This window comes from Musa acuminata, chromosome BXJ2-4 (assembly GCF_036884655.1).
Source record: "Musa acuminata AAA Group cultivar baxijiao chromosome BXJ2-4, Cavendish_Baxijiao_AAA, whole genome shotgun sequence".
Lineage (NCBI taxonomy): Eukaryota > Viridiplantae > Streptophyta > Magnoliopsida > Zingiberales > Musaceae > Musa > Musa acuminata.
In genome coordinates this window covers 3,385,557-3,408,506 of record NC_088341.1, presented here as the reverse complement: position 1 = coordinate 3,408,506, position 22,950 = coordinate 3,385,557, and the positions used below count along the sequence as shown (strand labels likewise).

The 22,950-nt window shown below is 36.9% G+C and overlaps 2 protein-coding genes and 1 long non-coding RNA gene across 4 annotated transcripts; all 3 read left to right on the top strand.

Annotated features, from left to right (window-relative positions):
* The first annotated feature begins 3,074 nt into the window (after positions 1 to 3,074).
* LOC103980590 (uncharacterized) lies at positions 3,075 to 5,098 on the top strand. Its single transcript, XR_671343.3, has 2 exons — positions 3,075 to 4,655; positions 4,756 to 5,098. It is a non-coding gene; the product is annotated as an uncharacterized LOC103980590 (long non-coding RNA).
* Positions 5,099 to 6,295: 1,197 nt separating this feature from the next.
* On the top strand, positions 6,296 to 10,067 carry LOC103980589 (MLO-like protein 6). Of its 2 annotated transcripts, none has more exons than XM_009397028.3 (15): positions 6,296 to 6,563; positions 6,787 to 6,844; positions 6,933 to 7,120; positions 7,215 to 7,331; positions 7,419 to 7,479; positions 7,559 to 7,647; positions 7,764 to 7,838; positions 7,921 to 8,015; positions 8,285 to 8,334; positions 8,413 to 8,453; positions 8,727 to 8,900; positions 8,990 to 9,025; positions 9,146 to 9,213; positions 9,295 to 9,355; positions 9,438 to 10,067. In XM_009397028.3, exons 1-15 carry the CDS (start codon positions 6,360 to 6,362, stop codon positions 9,951 to 9,953), a joined length of 1,833 nt encoding a protein of 610 aa, XP_009395303.3. In that variant the 5' UTR covers positions 6,296 to 6,359; the 3' UTR covers positions 9,954 to 10,067. The 2 variants fall into 2 exon arrangements, with proteins under 2 accessions (XP_009395303.3, XP_064958956.1); XM_065102884.1 differs by lacking the exon at positions 6,296 to 6,563 and adding an exon at positions 6,592 to 6,697.
* Positions 10,068 to 14,558: 4,491 nt separating this feature from the next.
* On the top strand, positions 14,559 to 22,689 carry LOC135609529 (acyl-CoA-binding domain-containing protein 1-like). The gene is made up of 7 exons (XM_065102883.1): positions 14,559 to 15,236; positions 15,977 to 16,082; positions 16,185 to 16,288; positions 17,486 to 17,577; positions 19,863 to 19,960; positions 22,219 to 22,371; positions 22,455 to 22,689. The coding sequence occupies exons 1-7, from the start codon at positions 14,788 to 14,790 to the stop codon at positions 22,467 to 22,469; spliced, it is 1,017 nt and encodes a 338-aa protein (XP_064958955.1). The 5' UTR covers positions 14,559 to 14,787; the 3' UTR covers positions 22,470 to 22,689.
* The last annotated feature ends 261 nt before the right edge of the window (positions 22,690 to 22,950 follow it).

The window sequence follows — 22,950 nt, the reverse complement described above, 5'->3', positions numbered from 1 at the left end:
CTCATGTTCCTTATCCCTCTTTAATTTGAGGGGAAGATACTTGTATATTGTCTTTTATGCAAAGATTATATCACAAATTTATCTTATGGTCAAGTTCGCATGTATCCAAAATTATCTAAAACTTATAAGTGCTGGTTAATTTTTGAAAACTTACTTCTTAATATTGTTTTATGTAGCATTATTATTATTATTATTATTATTATTATTATTATTGTTGTTGTTGTTGTTATTATTATTATCGATTTAGTGAGAAAATATTTAGTGAGAAAATATTCCGATGACATGCACACTCAACAAATTTTTTTCCATCTTCGATTATTGACATGATTCGTGAAAATATTTCTCTTAGACATTAACGAGATTCTATGTGTCGAGTCTTGAGTGATAAAAAATAATGATTATATCACTTAACAGTCTAAATAGCTTATTTTTATATTTTTCAATCAAAAAAGTATTGTTAAATTTTAATTAACTATTAGTCATCTTAATACTTAAGTTGATAGATAAGATAAGATTGATCGTTTATATTTTTGACATTTAACATTTGCCATATTAAGCACCACTGGCGCGAATTCATGTCATTTTGGATTTACATCTAAAAATAATTATATTACTTAGTAGATAATTTTTTTCTCCCTTTGGAGAATTTTAAATAATTTTAGGGATGCTTTTCACTTGATTTCTACCATGAATGATTGTAAAATAATATATATATTGTGTAAAAGAAATTATTTTACTAATCAACTGACTAGTCGGGCCGGAAAACTTTTTTTGGCCTTAAGAAAAATTCATTTCTTCTAGACTTAGATCTTTTGATTTGTGTCGAAACGAATGAGATTATATCCTTTCGTTAATAAAATATTTTATTTTTTAATTACAAATTTTTTTTAAAATATTGATAATGTCTCCTGTTGTATTAAGTTTGAACATACAAATTATATCATGTTTAACATTCATACCCAAAAAATAGGCATATTTTTCTTGAAAATTTTCAAAGTGGGTTCTTTCAATATTAAATACATACAAAAAAATAAAAAAAATAAGCCAGTAATTAAAATATTTCGACAATGACATAGCAAAAAAGAATAATGGTAAAAAAAATGGTAGGATCAAAAATAATTTGTGTCCATAAATGCATTTTTCCTAATTGGCACCACAAAGACATTATGTGCTTAATGATTCATTCCAACCAAAATGGTGTAAATTCTCAAAAGGAAAATATTATTTGTATGGACCAAATCACCCCTAAACATTCTCACAAGCCAATAATTAGATGTGACATCACCTCCACATCACCCTTATTGTAGCCTTCCAACTCACCTACTTACCATCCACTATGTTTATTTAAATTTTAAAATAAATAATAAATGGATAAGAGTAGTGGATCACTTAACCTAAACTATCATGACTACTTGTAATCAAATTGTGAATCATTTTGCTCATCAAGGAGAAAACTTGTAAGTCAGTTGGGGTTTAAATTTAGATAAAATTGGTCATTATCATGCTTCTTTCTATCATTGCTGGTATTTGTTATAGACTTAGAGTGGGGCTTTGGATGTGATTGTGCACTCATTGTTCTCCTTGTTTTACCTTTCTTTCAGCAGCTAGGATGTGCACCTGCACTCTTGTAAGATAGAGATAGAATTGGAGAACACTGATGGTCCACCAGGAACACCATCTCCCTGCACTGCTTTGCCTCTCTATAGCCTTCACCACTGTGTGTCTGTTTGTGCAGTTGCATGGATCATCTTCTAGCTGGGATAAATTGGCATGGAGGGACATTCCAGAGGTACTGCCTAATCTATTGTTGTAGGAAAGTGATGTGGGTTGATGGCCCTTTCAATGTCCTCTTCAATCATAATTCTCTTCATCTTTCACTCCTTTTCCTTTGAGAAATCATCTTCTCTTAGTGACTGACATATTGGAATATTTGTAGCACAGTTTTTGTGGCCAATGGAAGTATTCTCCAAAAGATTGGATTACCAGCTTATTATACTACCAAGTGAAAAGGTGAAATCAAAGATGATCTAAACCACCTTGGAACAATGGATTGGTAGATGGGTGGGGAGTCACTGCCCCAGATCCGGCTTTGGTTTGTGCCCTCTGCTCCAAGCAGTTCACATGGCTATGTCTTGAGGGTCTCAGGGAGGAAGGTGAGCTCCAAGTACACGCAATATCTTGTACCTGCTGCTGTGAGATGTTTCCTTGTAATGGAAGAAGCAGTGCAACACTGCAACCCACTGGCTTCCATTTCCTGCATTATTTGGTCACCCGATGGACCTTTTCAAGCTTTACTTGCAGTACATAGCTGTGTCTCCCCACACCACTCTGAGGCCTATTATATTTGTGTTATGTAAAGCCGACACATTTGGTGTGTTGATGGAAGTGAAAGCTTATAGTTGCAGAAAATACTTTACAGGCCTTTGAGCCTAAGCATCATTTTTTCTTATGGCAGATTTGAGTTTTGCATGGACAGAAAAGAAAGCAAAGAAATCCAAAGGTGTCAGTAATTTTATTGGATTGCATTTTATGACAGAAAAGAAAGCAAACATCACAATGCCATTATATACTTGAGAACTCAGTTCAGCCATTCACTTCTCTTTCAGAAAAAGGTTTAGGTCATTCAATTTGTTTTCTTCCCAAGTTTTACAGCTCCAATGAGAAGGATGTCTGACTCTGACATTGTTGGTAGCCATATCTTATTATAGATAGGGGATCTGGTAAGCTTCCTTGTGAACCTTGTTTTATAGTGCCTAACCCATCCCTCTATATTCTCTACTTGTCTTTTTTCTTAAAACTAGCATCAATAATTAACATTTTTGGTCCCACAAATGATGATAATAATAATAATAATAAAACCTCAAGTGGGCTATCATTTTCTTTGATGGATGAAATGCTCTCATTCTTCCTATCAAACTTGCTTGCTGATTGCAGCTGCTGCCTGCCCACAGTGGTGTCAGACTTGTAACTGTCTCTTTTACCTAGCAATTATCTCACCACTATGCCCCACCTGTTTCTTCTTCCTCACCTGAGTCCTTTTCATCTCTGCTGTTGATGCAATCGATTGTGCCAAACATGCTTTCCTTTCCATCTCAGCTCTGTTCAAGTTGTCTAAGCTACCACTCAAAGTTTGACAATTGCAGCTCAGACTCACTCACCCCTATGTTGAAGAATTAAGAAGCGAAGATACTTCCAATGGAACTATTAACAGTCTCTTAGAATCATAATGGGCGCCATCACCTTGATGCTCTGGCATCAAAATCAAGCTATGCTTTTAGGAGTTCATATCTTCCAAGGCAGTGCAACTGGCAAGCATCCATCTGGAAGAATGTGACATCCTCAATTAACTTTGGTCAAATTCTCCTCGGGAACATCAATCATATTAAGCTTCTGCAGCTTGCTCAAAGAAAAACAAAACCATAGTTGAATTACATGTGAATCTGCTAAGTTCCTTCTTGTTGATTTATCCATGGTTTGACCAGTCTAATAGTGTTTGTGTTGCAGAAATAATTTAGTGAAGGAGAAAACAGCCACAGTTTCAGAAATTGCTGTAAGGATATTGGAGTCATTTTGGAGGGAGCAGCATCTCCTTGTGTCAATAGCCTCACGTCTCAAGTGTGAAGCAGAGCAGCAACGACAACAACATCGACATACAGTCTCCATGAGATTATAGCACTCAGCTTCCGACCTCCTTTACATTTCAATCAAATCTTCCACAACTTTTTCTTCCACTGCAACCCCTACTCAGTGTTGTAAGAGCTGGAGAGTTGAAGAGAAGAACTGTCCACAGTGAAGAAAGCTCAGAATGTTCTTGGAATCGATCGGTGCGGGCAGCTGAAGGAGAATTCCAAAGGGATCGCATTGATCTCTTTATATATCTATAGTCTCGAGTGATCATGCGATTCCTTTGGAATTTTCCATCTGTTGCTATATATTTCTCTCTCTCTCTCTCTCTCTCTCTCTCTCTCTCCACTTAGCCAGGAAAGCAGATCCTACAGGTGATGGTTAATGTGATGGTAAATCCAGAAATATTTTGTCTAGTTGATTTCTTTCTGATTCATGACTCAGTGCCTTGTTCTTGCTGTGAACGAATCAGTGCCTTCTCTATGAGCTTCTAATTTTTTGCTTTCAACCTGATCCTTCTTGAGAAGCTCCATGGTAGACGTTTTCCAGAGCTTCTTCTCAGCATAAGCTGTTCTTCAATTGATATTCTTGATATATGCTTCCTATTTGCTGAGCTATTCTTGAAGCCACAATAGAGTGGTGGTAAGAAGTTTCTCAATTGATTTCACTCTTCAACAGGAAGAAGATACACCCAGAAGACATGAAATTCTAGAATTAGTGTGGTATGATGAACTAATAATTCTTTTGCAGCATCTTTGCAGGTTTTACAGTTGAGCAAAAAATAAATTTAGCACAATTTTAGGCAGTTCCTAATACAAGAGGGACTACACCACTATCCCTTACTCCTTGCTGCAAAACAGAGTCCAACACTGTGACTAATGCTTGCCTGGTTTTCTTATGAGATTTCTTTCATTCTTCTACCAAACATATGCAGTGAATTGGGTTAATAGTTGCAAAGACTGTATCAAGAATCATCAACCACAAGGCAAGGAGTTCAAGAAATGCAAACTGCAAGATACATTATATATTTTGTGAGTATATCTTAGTCCACTGCTGGTGCTGAAAAGTTTTGTTTGTTTCTCTGAACAATGTATGTTCTTGTGACAAAATTAGTATTTGGGTCCTCCACAGGAGCTGTCTGCTATGTAAGACAAGTAGGAGGTTTACATCAACAAGCTTGTGTCAAACTCAACCAAAGTGTTTCTTATGTTCTCATGGTAAATGAGCAAAGCAAAGGAAGAGCTTTTTATAGTATGCTTGTTTGAGGAGATGACACTAAACTTGAGTCAAATCACAAGGTGGAACTGTGGGCTCTTCTGCATGAAAGCTGGTCTGGGAAAACAATGTATTAAATAGTGATGCCAATTTGATGGCAACACCTTTGTTTATTGAAGTAATGCTCTTTACACTTATTTTATTGAACATTCAGTCTGATAAAGAATCAGCTTGTATAATAATATTATTTTTCCTATTAGATGGTGAGTAAAAAGAGTTGATTAAATGGATACTTAACCAATTGAATTGGATGGACAGAATGTTTGATAGAATGGATGCATAAATTAATTATGCTCATCAGAACAAGTTTCATGTTCTAATTTTTTGTAATGACTTGAGTGATTTTTGAGTCATGATGAGATTATTCTTTAGTAATCTTTCAGAGTTAAAAGTAATATAAAATATGGTATCCCTTCTTCTCCAACATTAATGTGCTCAATGTGATCCTCCTCTAAATCTCAAATCAGATAAGAAACTGACACAAAATGATCCATAAGCTTAGGGAAGATTGTTCATATCCTGTCCATTAGGGTGATTTGATGATGACATGATTCATGAGTTTATTAACCTTCCACATGACATTGCTTTGTATCTCTTATAATTCTTAGTTCAAGTAGGCCTTGAATTAATTAAATATACCTTGATCCACCTTCAAAATCAGGTTAGGTTTTGAATTAGAATCAGAATTCATGTTGGAGACAGAGACAGAAGAGAGGAAAGAGGAATCAAACAAAGAAAAGAAAACAGAGGCTGAGAAGCACTGGACTAATTACCTAATCATAGAAAAATATCTATTAGAAATTTCTCAGTTGAACGTTTCATTCCGGTCCTCAACAGTCCCTTTCTTATGTTATCTTCTTGTGAGATTCTCGTAAAGCAACTCTCCAACATCCTTTGCCCTATTAACAACCCTTCACTATTCTTTGTTGACCAACATCTCTCTCTCTCTCTCTCTCCCAAATGTTTATAGCTTAGGTGTATGACAATAAATGTGACGGAACTGTTTGATGCAAAAAAGCCATCATCTGATGCGTAAGTGATATTAGCAGCTACTTGGAGTCATCATCTAAATTTACATGCATAAAAGTCAACAGTCGATCTTTCCACCACATGCAACCAATCCAAGGCTTGACTACACAAACTTCATCTTGCAGTCAAAGCCCGTTCTACAATTCCATGGAAGCTGTCGCGATCAACGGAGGGCCTCAAAGATGGTGTCCGTAGTGCTCGTTGTCGCAGGAGAAGTGCTGCCACAATTGACCTTGACTCATATGGTTTCCTTGACCATTCTCCTCACAGAGGAACCTTCATGGAAGCTCTCTGCAACCCAGTGAAGACGGCGCATGTCGCCTGTGTCACGGCGGGAAGAGTCCATTCAACACATCTTCTGGTAAAGCATACGCACGCATACACACACACACACACACGCACACTCTCTCTCACTCTTCAGTATATGTTGGATGACATGCGATGGAATCACGTCCAAGAAGCTTCTTCAGCTCGCCTACTCTCGTGTTGCAGGAACTAAGAGTGGCAGCATGGCCGGAGGCGGAGCCGGTGGGCGTACCCTGGAACAAACCTCGACGTGGGCGGTCGCCACCGTCTGCTTCGCCCTCGTTATCATCTCCGTTGCCATCGAGCATGGCATCCACCTCATAACCAAGGCAAGTTAACTACCAGTTTCACCTTGCAACAGTGCTCGTCTCTATTGCCAGTTATCACAGCATGCAACTGCTTGAGTTGCCGATGCTCTCCTCCTAACCTATCTGCAGTCATGGAGAAGAAGAAAGAAACCTTCGTATGTGGTCATCATGCCACAATTGCTTTCCCAATGGAATACCACTGCAGAGGACATCGAACTTACATGAATTTTCACCCCGTTTGCAGTGGTTGGAGAAGCATCATAAACGGGCACTCCAGGAAGCCTTGGAGAAGATCAAATCTGGTAAGCTGCGGTGCTCAACTCGCTCCTCGATGTCATCTTCTGACAACTTCTGCACCAACCTAGAAACCGTGTTGTCTGCTTGCCGCAGAACTGATGCTGCTGGGCTTCGTATCCTTGCTCCTGACAGTGGGGCAGAGCGCCATCTCTGAGATCTGCGTGCCGAAAAGTGTTGGTGATTCATGGCATCCTTGCAAGATGGAAGTGCATGACGACAGTTCCACGGATCACTCACGGCGCTTGAGCGGTCGAAGCGGGCCTGACAAGTGTTCTAAGAGGGCAAGCATTCTATGGATACATGATTTAAGCTTCAAGCTCGGTATATCCTAGTGTAATCTAACTCAACGAAGCTGGTTGGCATGCAAACTCACAGAACAAGATTTCCTTCATCTCTGCTGACGGACTCCATCAACTCCACATATTCATCTTCGTCTTGGCCATCTCTCATGTTATCTACTGCATCTCCACCATGGCTCTGGGTAGATTAAAGGTACGGCAAACACATTAATCCATCACAAGCACTGATCTTTTGATGAAAACCTATGAGATTTACATACCTTTGAGACATTGGTGACAGATGAAACATTGGAAATCATGGGAACTGGAGACGAAGACTGCAGAGTACCAGTTTTCACATGGTAAGTCAACAAATAAAATCCTCATATACTCACAAAATGCAATTTACACTAATTCTGAATTGTGGGAATGGATTGGTAGATCCTGACAGGTTTCGGTTTGCTAGAGAAACATCCTTCGGACGTCGTCATCTGAGCTTCTGGAGCAAATCCCCTGCTTTAATCTGGATTGTAAGGACTATTTCTTGACTCTAATGGAAGTTCTAATTATGCAGTAGCATATCGACATAATTCGCCACTCTCAAGCGGCAACAGCAATTTATTGAGCTATAAATTTCTTCTGTTAGGCGTGCTTCTTTAGACAATTCGTGATATCACTTCCAAAGGTTGACTATCTGACACTGCGCAATGGATTCATCATTGTAAGTAAATTAAGAGAAAAAAACTAGTTTTTATATTGAAAAAGGCATTTGAAATTCCTCAATGAAATGCTAAAAATTTCAGGCACATTTGGCTCCTCAAAGCTCATCCAAGTTTGACTTCAGAAAGTATATAAAGAGATCTCTGGATGAAGATTTCAAAGTTGTGGTTGGGATCAGGTATGCTACTACCCAGTGATCAAATCATAGGGATGAACTACTTAATCTGAGAGATCATAGTGTTTGTATTCAAGAGAGATTTCTACATCTGTAGCTATTAATTCTTCAGATTCATCAGATTGTTCCACAGTAACTATTTCCTAATTTAATGAGCCAATATGCAGCGCATAATTATTTACTTTGTACTCTGCAAATTTGTAGTCCATGTGGCTGGCAATCTATCTTCCAAACACAATGAACGAGTATGATTTTTGTTTGAATGTTTGCAGCCCAGCTCTATGGTTCTTTGCAGTCATCTTCTTGCTGTTCAACACTCATGGTATGTATCATGCAATTTTTCCTCCTCGAGTGGACTTTGTTATATCTCTGATAACTCTCAATTAATCCTATTTCGCAGGTTGGCATTCTTACCTATGGCTTCCATTTGTTCCCTTAATCGTAAGTTCATTAACCTTTGCACTCCATTGATATCAAGCGTCCTCTGTTTTCTGGAGGAACCAGTGCTTGCGGCAAAATTTTTAGTTCTAATTTGATGTGAAGCATTTCATATCAAAATCATGGAGATATAGTCGCGTTTCGATCCATCAAAACCGGTTGATCATAAGTCATTTATCTACTTAGAAGATCAATCAACCCAGTGATTGGTTTCCTTGATGACTTCACTGCACTAGTTATCTGGTTCTACGATTCTGAGTGGAATGTACTCTACAGATTATTCTGCTGGTGGGGACGAAGCTTCAGGTGATAATAATAAGGATGGCCCAGCGGATCATGGAGCGTGGGGATGTCATCAAAGGTGTCCCTGTCGTCCACCCCACTGACGACTTGTTCTGGTTCCGACGCCCTCGATTAATGCTCTACCTTATCCACTTTGTTCTCTTTCAGGTTCCTCCCATACTTAAACCTGCATTTGCTACATATCCCATGTATATTTATGACGATCAAATCTGATTGAATAGATGTTCTTGATGCAGAATGCTTTCCAACTTGCCTTCTTAGCCTGGAGTTGGGTATGGCTCTGAACACTGATTTCTTGTGCCTGCAATGGATGAACAGCATCTGTCACAAGAAATGGCAGTAAATGCTTCGTTATGGAGTTTCTAATATGTGTTGCTCCTGCCTTTTCACAGTATGAATTTGGATTTCCTTCGTGCTTTCACAAGCGTGTGGAAGACATCATCGTTAGGCTTTCTATGGGGTTAGCTGCCTCCTCTCCCTGCTAAAGCCATGATTACTAAACCTTTTTCTTCTACGTTCTAATCCTCATCATGTTTGCCAGTTTGCTCATACAGGTTCTTTGCAGCTACGTCACACTCCCTCTCTACGCACTGGTAACACAGGTATGTCTGCAGAAACTCGATGAAAATTAAGAACATGAAAGAAACTGCAGTACAGTCAACTGATGTGAAGGATCACAAACAGATGGGTTCCAACATGAAGCCCACCATCTTCAACGAGAGAGTAGCAACAGCACTGAGAAAATGGCATCAAACAGCCAGAAAAAACTTGAGAGAGAACAGGAAGTCCGGAAGCGTCACACCGCTGTCCACAAGCAGGTCTACGACCCCAAAGAACAGCTTTGCACAAGTTTACAGGTTGCAGCATCTTCCCAGTGACTTGGAGAGCCAGCCAGATTCTTCGAGGAACTACAACTTCGACAGGGATCATCTTGAGATCGAAGAGTCCGTTTCGTCCACAAGTAGGCCTACCAGTGCCACAAGCCGTTCGTCGCCGGCGTACCTGCTGCGGAACCTTCCAAGTGATCTAAGCACTCAACAAGAGTCTCCAAATCGCTCTAACCTTTGGAAAGGCCGGTATGATATGGAAGGACCGTCGTTGCCATCTGAGAGAACGGTAGATATCGAGCTACAGAGAGCAGCTCTGGAAGGAGGTGAAACACAAAGTAAGAGTTATTCACCGCAGTCGCCTGCTTTATAAGAAGAGAGTGATGGAAGGGAAGAAGAGAGGAAGAGCGATGATGGAAGCTTGTGATACCGATAAAATGTAATCTTTGATGATAAGTTTTCATACAATTACGAAGATTTTTATACATCACTTAATCTACATTTTATGCATTTTTTAAATATATATATATATGTATATATGTACATATATACATATATACATATATATATATATATATATATATATATATATACATACATATACAAATATATACATACACATACATATACATATATACATATATATATTGGGAACTCATAAAAAAAGATTAATATTTACAACCTCTATTTAAAAAAATACTATTTATAATCTTTTTTATATTTATAATTTTATTTTAAATTTTTAATATTTTTAAACTATCTTCTTATCGATGAACATAAATATCATCTTCTTCTTTCTCTTTCTCTTTCTCTTTTTCTTTTTCCTCTTCCTCCTCATCGTCTTCTTCTCCTTCCTCTACCACCTCTTTCTCGTATTCCTCCTCTTCTTCTTCATCTTTGGAGGATGAGATCAACGGAGTTGAGAGCAAAGTTGTGCGATATCGAGGAGGGTGAAATAAAATATTATGGGGAAGATAAAAAATGAAAAGGATAAAATCAATAATACGGTATAAATAATAAAATAAAAAGTATTTTATTATATTTAAAAAAGTATTATCAATAGTAAGGAAATGGTCAAAAGTAAAGAGGGAAATGTGAATAGTAAGTTTATTTTAAAATATTTAATATTTTCAAACTATCCCTTTGTAAATATACATAAATACCTTTTTTTAATTCTCTTCTCATTCTTTCACTTTCTTTTTCCCTTCGTACTCATCTTTTTCCTCTCTTTTTCTTATTCCTCCTCTATTTTATCTTCTTCTGCTCATCGTCTTTTTATTCTTCTTCATCTTTTTCTTTTTCTTCTTATTTCTTTTTTTCTTTCTCATCAAAGAACTATGTCAAAAAGGCGATGAACAATATTGAACAATATCAAGCTACGTCAATACCAAACAATGTTAGTGGCAATGACCAACATCGATGACGATAATGAAATTTGACAACAACAACAACTAATAAGGGGTTTTGTGGAAAAAAAAGAAGAAGAGTAAAACTGATAATATTGGGTTTGTAAATAGTAAAATAATAATAATATTTTTTTTAAAAATATCAATAATAAAAAAGGATTATAAATAATAAACTTCCTAAAAAATAATAAAATATAAAATATATTATTTATAGCCTCTCAATTACCAATCAGACCTTTATTCTACCATCTCTTATTTCATTTGTCGAAACTCTAACTACTCCGATGTCGCTCCCCATTACTTAGTAATTTTGATTTGAAATAAATTTAATATTTCTTTAGGAAAAAAAGTATGGAAGTCAATATGAATTATATCTTATTAAAGACCAAATAACTTAACCTCATTTGGCCGACAAATAAAAATTTCAAAATATCAAGAAAGTGCCAATCTACTGAATGAAAAATATAATTTTCAGTCTTAAAAATGAATATATATATATATATATATATATATATATTATTTACCTCAATAATTCTGCTTCCTGCGATCTGAAAACTTCATCATATCATGTCCTAAAAAGAAAAGAAATTGGCTATATTATTATCACTATTATGAAGTTTTCACAGAGCGACAAAAGAATCCTATTTCCAGGGATGACAGTGCTGTGGCAACCACTTGCTTCACTTCTTCTCGTGTCCCAAACATCAAATGGTTGCCGACATCATGATCGAGTGATCAGCTCCGTAGTGTCTCCTTCACCTTAAACTGACCTGAGGGACGACAGCTTGGAGTCGGCAGTCGTATACTTCATCCTTAGGACACCACAATGAAGAGCCTTCATTGTCAGCTGCCTACTTCGAGCACAACATTTAGAGCTAACATAACTCCTCCTGTATGATTGATTAGTACATTCGAAGGCACGCATTTGCACCATTTAGGGTTTCAAGTGGTTTTGAGAGCTTCACAACCTTTCCTGCTCACGGTGGTTAATTCATGCGTGTGGTGTTATCAGTCAAATAATTCATCACTTATTCCAATTAATTGGTTGCCGTCATATCGGATGACAACCAGCAATCGCGTCCGGTCCATTCAATCGCCACCGTCCTACGCTGGCCACAGTTGGGATCTTAGGAGGATCTCGCTAATGACAGTCAGCATGCATTGAAAGGTCCTTAATGTGCAGGTCCATGAAGCAAGATGAACATAACTTCTGCACAGCAACTCAATGTATCGCTTCCTCACACATCCTGTTTCAGAACACCTGGAATACCCTAAGATTCATGATCCGGGCATGTTGAAGACTGATAGGTTGAAAGCTGTAGTTTGACCTTTTCTTATGTTGGGCGTCACAGATTATCACAATCTATGTTGAAGTCCTCAGCCTTCTATTCTTTAGAGGTCATTCAAGATATAAATGCTTTTACACTGACAACTGCTTCTTCATATTGCATGGTGCTTCTTTTTAGTTTCCAGTCTGATATCTGTTTTCTTTGCACACATATCCTGAAATATTTGGAACGCATTGTTTGTTGTTCTTTCAAGCAATCTTGTTCACTTGTAATGTAATCAAATCCTGTTGTGAATAATTTAATCTTTTTCATGCTCCTAGAAATATATCTCAAGCTAAAAGATCACTTGCACCATACCAATTCAACAATTAGTCTTCCTATGACCCTCTTACTTGGAGTAAACCATAGTTCCTCCTTTTTGTCACTACTAATTTGCCATGTTCTTTTTCCTGTCTAATCTTTTCTTTTCTTTTCATCTACAATCATCTTTGGGATGCAGTTTTAGAATTTGATTCTTGTATTTTCATATAGAGGAATGGTTAAAAGAGTTGTAGTGAGTGCAGAGGGATTTAATTACGACTATAAGATGCAATCAATATGTGCTGGCTTAATATGAAGAGCATACAGCACGCTCTACAATTAAGTCTGATCGAATCACATAACAAACAATCAAGCATTCATCTGGCTGGCAATGCTGGAGCCAAGAAAAGACTGTTCTTCCCCAGAAGTTAAGTATCTGCACTGATAGTACCAACAATAATAAGCTTAGAACCGACTTTGTCTGAGATGTGCATGACAATCAACAGTTTGATCTGATAAGGCATTGCCTTTCAGCTCTCTGTCTCGTGTAGAATGAATGGCATGGATTTGACTCCTCATTAAATCTCTATAAAGCCGAAACCTACAAAGCTCCTCAAGCAAACAAATCACTCAATCTCTCCTCCCAAAGTCTCTTTTGCATGACACCATGAAGCCGCAGACCTTCACTTTGCCACCCATGCTCCTCCTGATACTGCTTATTATGGGCCACTTTTCTAGCTTAAGCTCTGGAATTAGGGTCATGAGGAAGGAGGTCGAGACCAGTAGGGAAGGTGAGCTTTCTTCCCAGTCCAGTGCATATTTCACCAAGATATCTCCTTCGCAGGCTATCTATGAAGACGATGAAGCAAGCTCTATCTATGGAGTGTCTGACAGAGGGGTGCCTCAAGGTCCAAACCCACTTCACAACTGATAGAGGTTGCATGCACTTTGAAGACCTGCAAGAGTTTGGATGATACACGCAGTTGTACTCGATGCCCTCTCCCTCTCCTCTCCTTTCCCTTTTGTCATAGAATAAAACCCTAGAAAGGTCTCATAGACTCCATCCATGGGGTCATATATTATATCCTTGAATGTATCTTTGAGAGGTCTATAAATTAGTGTAAGCTCTTGTGATAAGAAAAAGTTATGTTGTGATAATTGAGGACTTCCAAATGACTTGGCTTGTTAAACCAATGTGGGAATTATTTTGGGTCATTTTACCAAGTCAACATGAGTGAATTAACAATTTCAAATTTTGTCTCAATTTTAAAGATTTTGAACAAATTAATGGCACTGTATTTTAAATTTTAATTAATTAATTTGTTTTTCAAATACATTTCAAAATTATCTAAAGTGTGTTTCATTAGAGTGAATATTACTTCTTGTAAAATTGAGAGACAAATGCATGTCACAAGAAAACAGTGACTTATTTACCAAAATCATTTAAAAGAAAGTTTTGCTCCCTTCAAAAATTATTTAAGATTTTAGAAACTTTTCAAGAATCTTTTATTAGCAAAAAAAATATATAGATATTATAAATGAAAGCATTAGCTTATTCAAATATAATCATTTTTCTTCATTACCCGTCTTTTCCTTCGTCATTCTGAGTCATCAAGATCGTGTCTTTTATCCCATCCCACGTGTGAAAGCCACATGGCAATATCACTACTACCCACGCGTTCACCTGTCTTATGAGTGGAAGGCATCGTTGTGCCCGCATGTAAAACGTCGCTGCGTCCAATAACAAGGCGGGTGTTCGACGGTCATTTACCGAATGGGTAACAAATATTTTTCGATAAACTACTTGCGCCGACCATGAATGCGGGTGAGAAATCTTTGAACACCCCCGAATTGGGGTCCGACAAAGTATCCGAATGGATGACATGGCGTCCCGGATGTGAGACCGCCGCACACTTCTCGCCTTCCACGATTAGGCAACTGGTATTCGTTTCCAAAGTCGTAATCAAACTCGACTGTGAAGCAAATCCCGCTTTCGAAAGCACTTTCCCTTCCTCGTCTGGTCTTTTATTCCATTCGCTTCCGCTTCTTCCATTATCTAGGGTTTCGATTCATTTGTCTATTCCCCTTACGGCTCTTTGATCGATCAGTCATCCTCGATTCCACCGCTCTCTAGGGTTCATTTGACGAGAAATCATCCCCCCCCCCCCCCTGCTTCAATTTGGATTACCTGTTTTGGTTCTTCGATTTCGACATGGGAGATTGGCAGGATCTCTGCCAAGCCGTGTTTATCGGTCTCATCTTCTCTTTTCTCATCGCGAAGCTCATCTCCGTCGTCATCTCCTTCAAGGAGGACAACCTCCGTGTTGTTCGCGAGCATGACCTGACCGCCGAAGCCCCATTGGTCGAGCGCTCGTCGCTAGATGTCGGGAAGAAGGCGGATGAAGGCGTGGGGGGATCGGAGAAGGAAGAAGAGGGCCTTTTGGAGGATGATAGTGACTGGGAGGGGATCGAGAGCACGGAGTTGGACGAAGCCTTCACTGCGGCTACGGCTTTTGTTGCGGCTACAGCTGCCGACAAGAATTCAACAAAGGTTTCGAGTGATGTGCAGTTGCAGTTGTATGGGCTCTACAAGATTGCGACCGAGGGGCCGTGTACCATTCCTCAGCCATCTGCGCTTAAGATGACTGCTCGAGCCAAGTGGTATGTCTTGATCTCTTTGGGATTGGCTGTTTGCTTCAGCAAATTGTCACTTGCATTATCCATGCGAACTTGGTCTTGCCTCTGTCAATACTATATGCAAGTAGTTAACTAGTATAATATACTTCATGCGCATGATCTTGGTTTCTTGTATTGTTAGGTGAAGCAAGAGATAGCAATAATATGTCAAAATTTCTTTACAATATATCTTGAGTTTTATTTGACCTCAAGTTTTGTTTTTACCTTGAACATGATTACGTTCAATTTTCATGGTTTGCAACATTGTCTTGCCCTCTCTTCTCCTTTTTTTCATTGATACGTGGTAAAGAATAAGCAGCTTGTCACTTCATCTTGCATATCATGGAGGATTCATGTTCCATCGCAATCTCTTGTTCCCAAACAATGGATTTAACTCGATTGCATTCCTTATGAACTTATAATTTTTGTGTGGTATGAGTCTGGACGGTTCCTGATTTCTTTGTGGTGCAAGCTGCAGAATAATTCACATTCAACTTTGTAGATGTCTCTTACCTACATTATCAACCACTGCTTAACTGCATGGGACTTGCAAATATGTCTATAACAACTATACTTTGTTGTTTAAAGATTTTAGACAATTAGTCACTTGTAGTCTCTTTTGGCACTTAATTGATTGTTGTTTAAAGATTTTAGGCAACTAGTCACTTGTAGTCTCTTTTGGCATTTAATTAATATAAAACATCAATTTGGTGATTTTATGTAAGGAATGCATGGCAGAAGTTGGGTTCTATGCCTCAAGAAGAAGCTATGCAGAAGTACCTCATGATTGTGAGTGAGCTTTATCCTTCTTGGGCAAGTGGTTCTTCTAAGGTGAGTTCTTCCCAGATCTCAATTCTTCTTTCTATTGTTGCAGAAGTTACATCGTCCTACATTGGTATCTTTTTTCTTCTAATGAATTTGACAAGCTTACAGAAAATGAATGATGAAGATACTCTGCCATCTAGTTCAGCTGCAAAGGGACCAATGGGGCCAGTTTTTAGCACCTTCGTTCATGAGGAGGAGTCAGATACTGATATGTAAGGTCCTCACCAGCAGAGGTTTTTGTCTATTTTTGATTGATTATGTGACAATAATGGAGGCTTTTTTTTCTGCTTTTTATGTTCATTGGTGCTTTCTTCAGGTTATAATTCAATCTTCTTGTTGCTTATGTAAAACATATATGTAGATATTTCATTTCATGCAAGTTCTCGTGGATGATACTGCACTGCCATTGCCTTGATTTTTGACCTTTCGAACTACTTCAGTCTCATGCATAGAGATATGAAATAGTCAACTTCTTCTTCATTGCATCCATAGTATGAATAGGAAAATAAAAGTTCAGGCCTTTGTTACAAATTTTAGAAATGGAAGTGTGTGCAACGAATAGAATCTAGTTGTTATAGCATCCCCATAAACATTGTCATCTATTAATTCAGGAATTGACTGAATTTATGAGTTATGAATTTGTTGGTTCTTTCATTATTTCATGTATGTGCTTGATTCACTAATCCATATGCACAATCACATTTTCACGACACTTTTGTATAGGCAGGTTGTCACATGTAGGCTTACGAAGTAGCACACTTCGACATATGACTTTACATAATAAGAACATACCAGTTATCTTTTCCATATTATATAAAATTTGATATTCATGCTTGGTTTTATTTTTTACTACTGACATGTGTCATGATCATGCTGACAATTTCAAAAGAGCAGCAAGTTCTTGTCATGTAATGGATAGATACATGTTCCTTTAAGCTTCTTTAGATATCATGTCAGTAATCCTTATTTCACTTAATGAAGTAAGATTGACAGCTTCCCTGTTTTTTTGGCCCCCGCCCCCACTCACTCCAATCCCCATACACCACAAGCAACAACAGGTCATGTTTGTAATGATATCACACAAGCAGTGAGCTGAAAAAATTCTCTACATTATTTTACATTAGTACGATTGTAGTATTGTATGCTGAGCATAGGTTGTTAGCACAGCAGATGCTGCTCGCCATGTTGTGATTGTGTTGGACTTTTGCCTGTAGGCATGGTAATGCAGGCAGTGATTTTCCTTGGTTTGGCATTCCACTGTATGTGCTACATGAAAATCCTTGTGTTGCTCTGCTGGATCAGTGAGACATTTTTATCATAGCTTAGTGTACTCTTTTGGCAAGTATTTGCTAACTGTGTTTTGAATTATATATTCCAATATCTAATTTTCTTATGTTTCTTGTCATCAGAAAGTTGGAGCCAGTACATGACTTTGCCAGGGAAGGAGATGCTGATGGGTTATTGGCACTTATTGCTAATGGTGCTTCTGTGAATTCTAAAGGTGTGTTTACTGTTTAGTATGGATCTCTTGTGGCCGAAAAGCTCTTGTATGGTTTTTATTAATTTAATTAATTCATTTGTTTTGCTTCAGACTGTTATGACAGCAGATAGAACTAGAAATTAAGATTTAATTTTCCAGTTGATTCCTCAGCAAATTTTTTTAAATTCTTTTTGAACTGATCTTTTATTACTTTGGTGCCACCGTTATGAAATTTTTTCAATGATTTTTCCTTTTAGAGATTGTGTTTTTTGGTTGATGTATATGAATGTATATAATTTGTGAACTCTTATTGCCTAATGCACAACCTTTTTCTTTTCACTATTCCTTTCTTAGGTTCCACCTTGATTTGTCTATGATAAGTTATCCTGTCTTTTTTTTTCCGTTGGCTTCTATGTTTCATTTGGAATTTGCAATTCTATTTAGGTATTTTGATGTTGTAGGTGGATAACGAGTTCTAATGCAAACACTGACATGCATCTCAGTGATAATCTTATCATTTATATTCTTGTGGTGATTCGATACTTGTGATCCCAAATATCTATCAAGGAATTCAATGCCTGAGACAACCAAATGAGAACCGTCGAAGCTTGACTTACCCATTTTTGTGTCATTGTGAGGTTGTAGTTTCAAGTTCAGTCATTTGGATATTTCCTGTCAGAATTCAAACGTTATCTTATTATGCCTTTTTCACTTTAGTTTTGATAAACCTCAGCAAACTTTTGTCCACGTTGGTTTACCTTGTGATGGATCCCAGTTATGTTGGAGCCTATACTGGTCCCTTCAGACTGTTTATTTGAATATACTCTATGGTCTACATGTGTCTGTCTCTAGCATCCTCTTTCAACTAAAGAGACATGAAATCATGAGTAAAGAGATGATACCATGATATCATGGTCTCATCTTAGTCCAGCTGTTCGTAAGTCGTAACTAAACAAGCTTTTCCTTGATAATGATATGATGAGGCACCTAACCTCAATATGTTATTGATGCTCAACCATAGATGATCCCTTATAGTAACTTTGATCTTTTTTATTTTTTTATTTTTACCTTCAATAAAAGCAATTGCTTATCTAACATATAGGATCTGGTTTTGCATGCGAAAATTCATCTCTGAAGGGTTCATGAGAATGGTTTAACAACTAACAGCTCAAACACTTGATGATACCATGCGAAGTAGTATCAGGGGAGAATTGGATGAATATCCATTCATTTCTCCAACATATTAACACCCGTAATCTGTGCAAACGATTTTTCTCATTGTCTGTGGTTGGATATCTTGTTGTTACAAGACATAATTTTGCACTCTTTTTATCTTTATGGCATTATAACCTCCAAAGTTCCACATGCTTCTTTGTTTTATGGGAATAATTAGTAGTTCATCTCCTATGTTTGGATTCATAGATACAATAACTATGATTTTAGATGAGTTGGTGTTCCTCAAATATTTTTTATGTGGTTATCCATTCCCCTGCCTGTACATTCCTCCAGGTGGTATATCTGGAACTTTTTGCTCCACCAAAAAAGAATTGCTAAAATCAGATGATTTGTGGCTTTGTTGGCTCATGTTGCTGGCTCTGTGCATGGCTCTATGCATCTGATTTAACAATTAGATCAAAGTAGGCAAACTTAATGACAATTATAGGAACATTCAATTTAGAAATCTTTTAATGGAACGTTCTGATTATTGTTACTACTATTAACAGAATAGACAATTATAAGAGTTTGGGTACAAATAAGACCAATATTTGCAGTCAAATCTACTACTACAACAACAACAAACCATGATGTTCCAACTATTTGTGGTCAGCCACGTGAATCTTTTTCTGCCATTGAGCTTGGTAGAAGGCAATGTCTCTAGTTAATCAAGCTTAAACCCGAAAGGGTATATATAAAAATAGTGTATGTACCATCATTTCCTGCTAAGTGTCCAATTAATACATTAGTTTTATGTGTAAATACAAGGCTTAAGGTAACTATTCTCCCAGTAAATTCACCATTTTATTCTAGTTGAGAATTGAGAGTAACATTGTAAATCTTTTTATATTTTGGTTGGACTAATATTGGATTGTTATTCACAGAAAATGACATACTGTAGAATTTTCTTTCATTTATTTGTTTAATCAATATCACTTCCTAAGATAGTTTGACATTATAGTAAATCTGCATTGTCTTATAAAATGTTATAGCTAAAGGAATTCTGAGTATTTATTTATAATTTTTCCTGTTTCTTATAATATCTTAATCTGTTTTAGGTTTTCACATGCTCTAGTCTGTGCTTGTTGCAGATAGTGAAGGGAGGACTCCATTACATTGGGCTGTAGATCGTGGACATCTTGGTGTTGTGGAAATACTTCTTAACAAGAATGCAGATGTGAATGCCCAGGTCTATACCCAACCCTTTGTTTTAGAAGTTGAAAATTGTACAAGCTCATCTTTTATCTGACTTAGCCATGTCACAGATCACAGATGCAGTAGTATTGCACATGGTCCATTGTGTCATTCTGTGGATCATTCAATGCTCTATGTTATGCACTGATTGCGCATATGTGCTGGCACTTGGCACCTACTATTTGTGTCATTCTGTGGATCATTCAATGCTCTATGTTATGCACTGATTGTGCATTTGTGCTGGCACTTGGCACCTACTATTTGGGAAATGAAAATCCTTGCATATGGATTTCACATTTGCTTTGCACCTTGAGATCATGTTGATTCTTATGAACTCACACATTGTTACAACTTACAAGTCCACACATATTATTTTGCTTTAAAGTATAGTGTATTCTATGATAAAATTTGAGGCAATTAGTTAAAATTAGCTGCAATTATGTTTAAAGGCAATCGTACCAATTTAAAAAAAATTGCTTTAAATTTTGTTGTATCATGTGATTTTATCATTATCAATATTTGCTTCAGAAAGATGAGCATTAGTTTATTTGTGAGAGTGGAAATAATTGTACTTAAAATGGTAACTGTGTAACCCATAAATTCATTCATAGAGCTGGGACAAGTGTGGATTTTGAGAAAGGTGAAATAGGAAAAAGCACAGGCCCTGAAAGTATATATGTTGAGGTTTGGATTGGTTCAAGAGATTTAAAGGTCATTTGGTCATCCAGTGTATATTACAAACTTTTGAAAAATTGAAAAATTCTTGATGAGTAGAGAAGAAGCTTTTAAGCATTGATATATAAGAATAAAGTAGATATCTAGTGTTGTTTGAACTTTGGAGAACTTGAGCTAATGAATCACACTATAAAACAAAGATTGATGCAAGTGTTGTTTAAAAAAGAAAAGTCTTTCAAGAAATTAATTTATTAACTTCACATGGTTTTTATTGACCTAGAACAAGTTTATGGTAGGGTCTCTAACCAATTATTATGATGAATTTTAGATATAAAGAAGATATATGGTAGTTAAATTGATCCAACTAATACTAAATTTGATAACAGATATATATGATAGAGTTGTCATTAGCTTTTTTATAGGTTGAGTTACTACCAAGTCTCTTGTAACTTTGTATGTATATCAAGGATCTACTTTGTGTCTTTATCCTTTTTTTATTTTGGTTATGAATGAACCCTCAAGATAAACTTCCACATTATTTTCTTAAGGATAGTTTAGTTGGAATTAAGTCTCTCTTACTGCTTGAGGCAAATACTAGAAATTAAGGGTGTTAGACCAAATAATATTAAAATCAATTGTATAAAGTGTAATGAATTAATAGTTAAATTATATTAATAAAAAGTTTCTAGGATTTAAGTCTTAATTATCTTATATCTTTTATTCAGCAGAAATAAGAGATTAGTGAAGACATTATTCATAGAGTTAAAGGACTTTCTACTCATAAAGGAGGGCATCCTGAGTGTATTAAAGTGTATTAATCGTCTTGTGAGTTGTGACAAAATTTAAAAAGAAAATTTAATAAGATTTAGTAAGATAGTTTTATGGTTACCAATGCATTATGGGTTAAAGTGTTGGATAATTAGGAAACAACAGGTAATAAATTACTGTAGCTAACATGGGAATTTGAAGATGGATGAGAATACTAAAAAAGATTAAGCATTGTCCACATTCATTTACAATAACATGTAACTTTGATAAAAGATGGGATCAGATTAAATCATTTAAGATGGGATAGACATGTCCAAAGGAGAACTACAATAAATTTGTTAGACCGTGATTCAATAAAGATTAACAATGAAAATTTTATTGAAAACAAGAAATAGGATTTGATTAATTTTATTTTGGATAGTGATATTGCTCTACACAAAGCATTGCAATGAGAAAAGATTTGACATTAAGAATTCTTGTTGTTATTTAGTTTATGGCATGCTTTGTACGTAATAATGCATCCATGCTGATGCCTTTGTGTAAATTAGAAAATTCTGTTCATTATTCAACACGGAGTCTTGGGTAGTCAAATTTATGAGTCATTCAATTGTGTTTTGTATAAATTGTTAGAAATCAGAGACATTGATGGCCACCTGGTAGACTTCCTGAATGGAAAACTTGAAATCAGAGACATTGATGGCCCCATGCAAAATTTCTTGCTTCTGTAGGAAGCATAATTTGTATGAATAACATGCCTCAACTAACATTCTTTTATTTATAACACCTTGAACTCTCTGTGCTAATGTGTAGGACGATGAACGACAAACACCGCTTCACTATGCTGTTCTGTGTGAGCAAGAAGCAATTGCTGAGTTGCTCATCAAGCATCATGCTAATCATCATATTAAGGATGAGGACGGCAATTCTCCGCTTGATCTCTGTGGATCTCAGTGGGCTTTTATGGTGACATCAAATTAAACATTCTTTTATTTAGCGAATGGTAGAAGATCTTAGTCGTTTACATGTATAATAATGGATTTATGTAGCTTCAAGCCCGCTAAGGAAAAGATTGCATCGACATCCACAGTTCATACATTCTTTCTGGCAATAACAGACTGGAAGTAGTTTCACAAGAGAAACATAGCGAGCCAACCGAAAGAGCTGCTTTATTTGGCTGGTGAACATGCTGCTATGCTTCTTGTTGTTTCATTGGCTTGACACGCCGTCCATTTTTTGTGTGAAGTAGATTGCTCATTCTAGTATGATTTAAAGGGTTTATTAGATTCCTGTCTCTACCAGCATCAATTTTGCGTAGCTTCCTCGGTTATTTTGGGGAAGATTACTATTTGCAAGCAGGAAAACATGCCCAAAATTGCTCCTTTAGATTGGAGTATCAGCTGCGCAATGGTATCTGTCCTGTCAGGTTGAATTTGTGACGTAGAAGAGAATTCAGTGTTTACAGAAGGAAGCCACAGATTGAGCTTGCCATTGAACTTGACATAACCCTGTTAGTGCAAGTGTTTCCCTGTGCTTACTGAGCAG

Bases quoted from the DNA above. Each gene is read 5' to 3' on its own strand.
- LOC103980589 (XM_009397028.3), top strand. From the start codon at position 6,360: ATGACATGCGATGGAATCACGTCCAAGAAGCTTCTTCAGCTCGCCTAC. The intron at 7,839-7,920 runs GTAAGTAAATTA...TAAAAATTTCAG, and splicing joins TGCGCAATGGATTCATCATT to GCACATTTGGCTCCTCAAAG. The intron at 9,356-9,437 runs GTATGTCTGCAG...GATCACAAACAG, and splicing joins TCTACGCACTGGTAACACAG to ATGGGTTCCAACATGAAGCC.
- LOC135609529 (XM_065102883.1), top strand. From the start codon at position 14,788: ATGGGAGATTGGCAGGATCTCTGCCAAGCCGTGTTTATCGGTCTCATC. The intron at 15,237-15,976 runs GTATGTCTTGAT...ATTTTATGTAAG, and splicing joins ATGACTGCTCGAGCCAAGTG to GAATGCATGGCAGAAGTTGG. The intron at 16,289-17,485 runs GTAAGGTCCTCA...TCTTGTCATCAG, and splicing joins GAGGAGTCAGATACTGATAT to AAAGTTGGAGCCAGTACATG.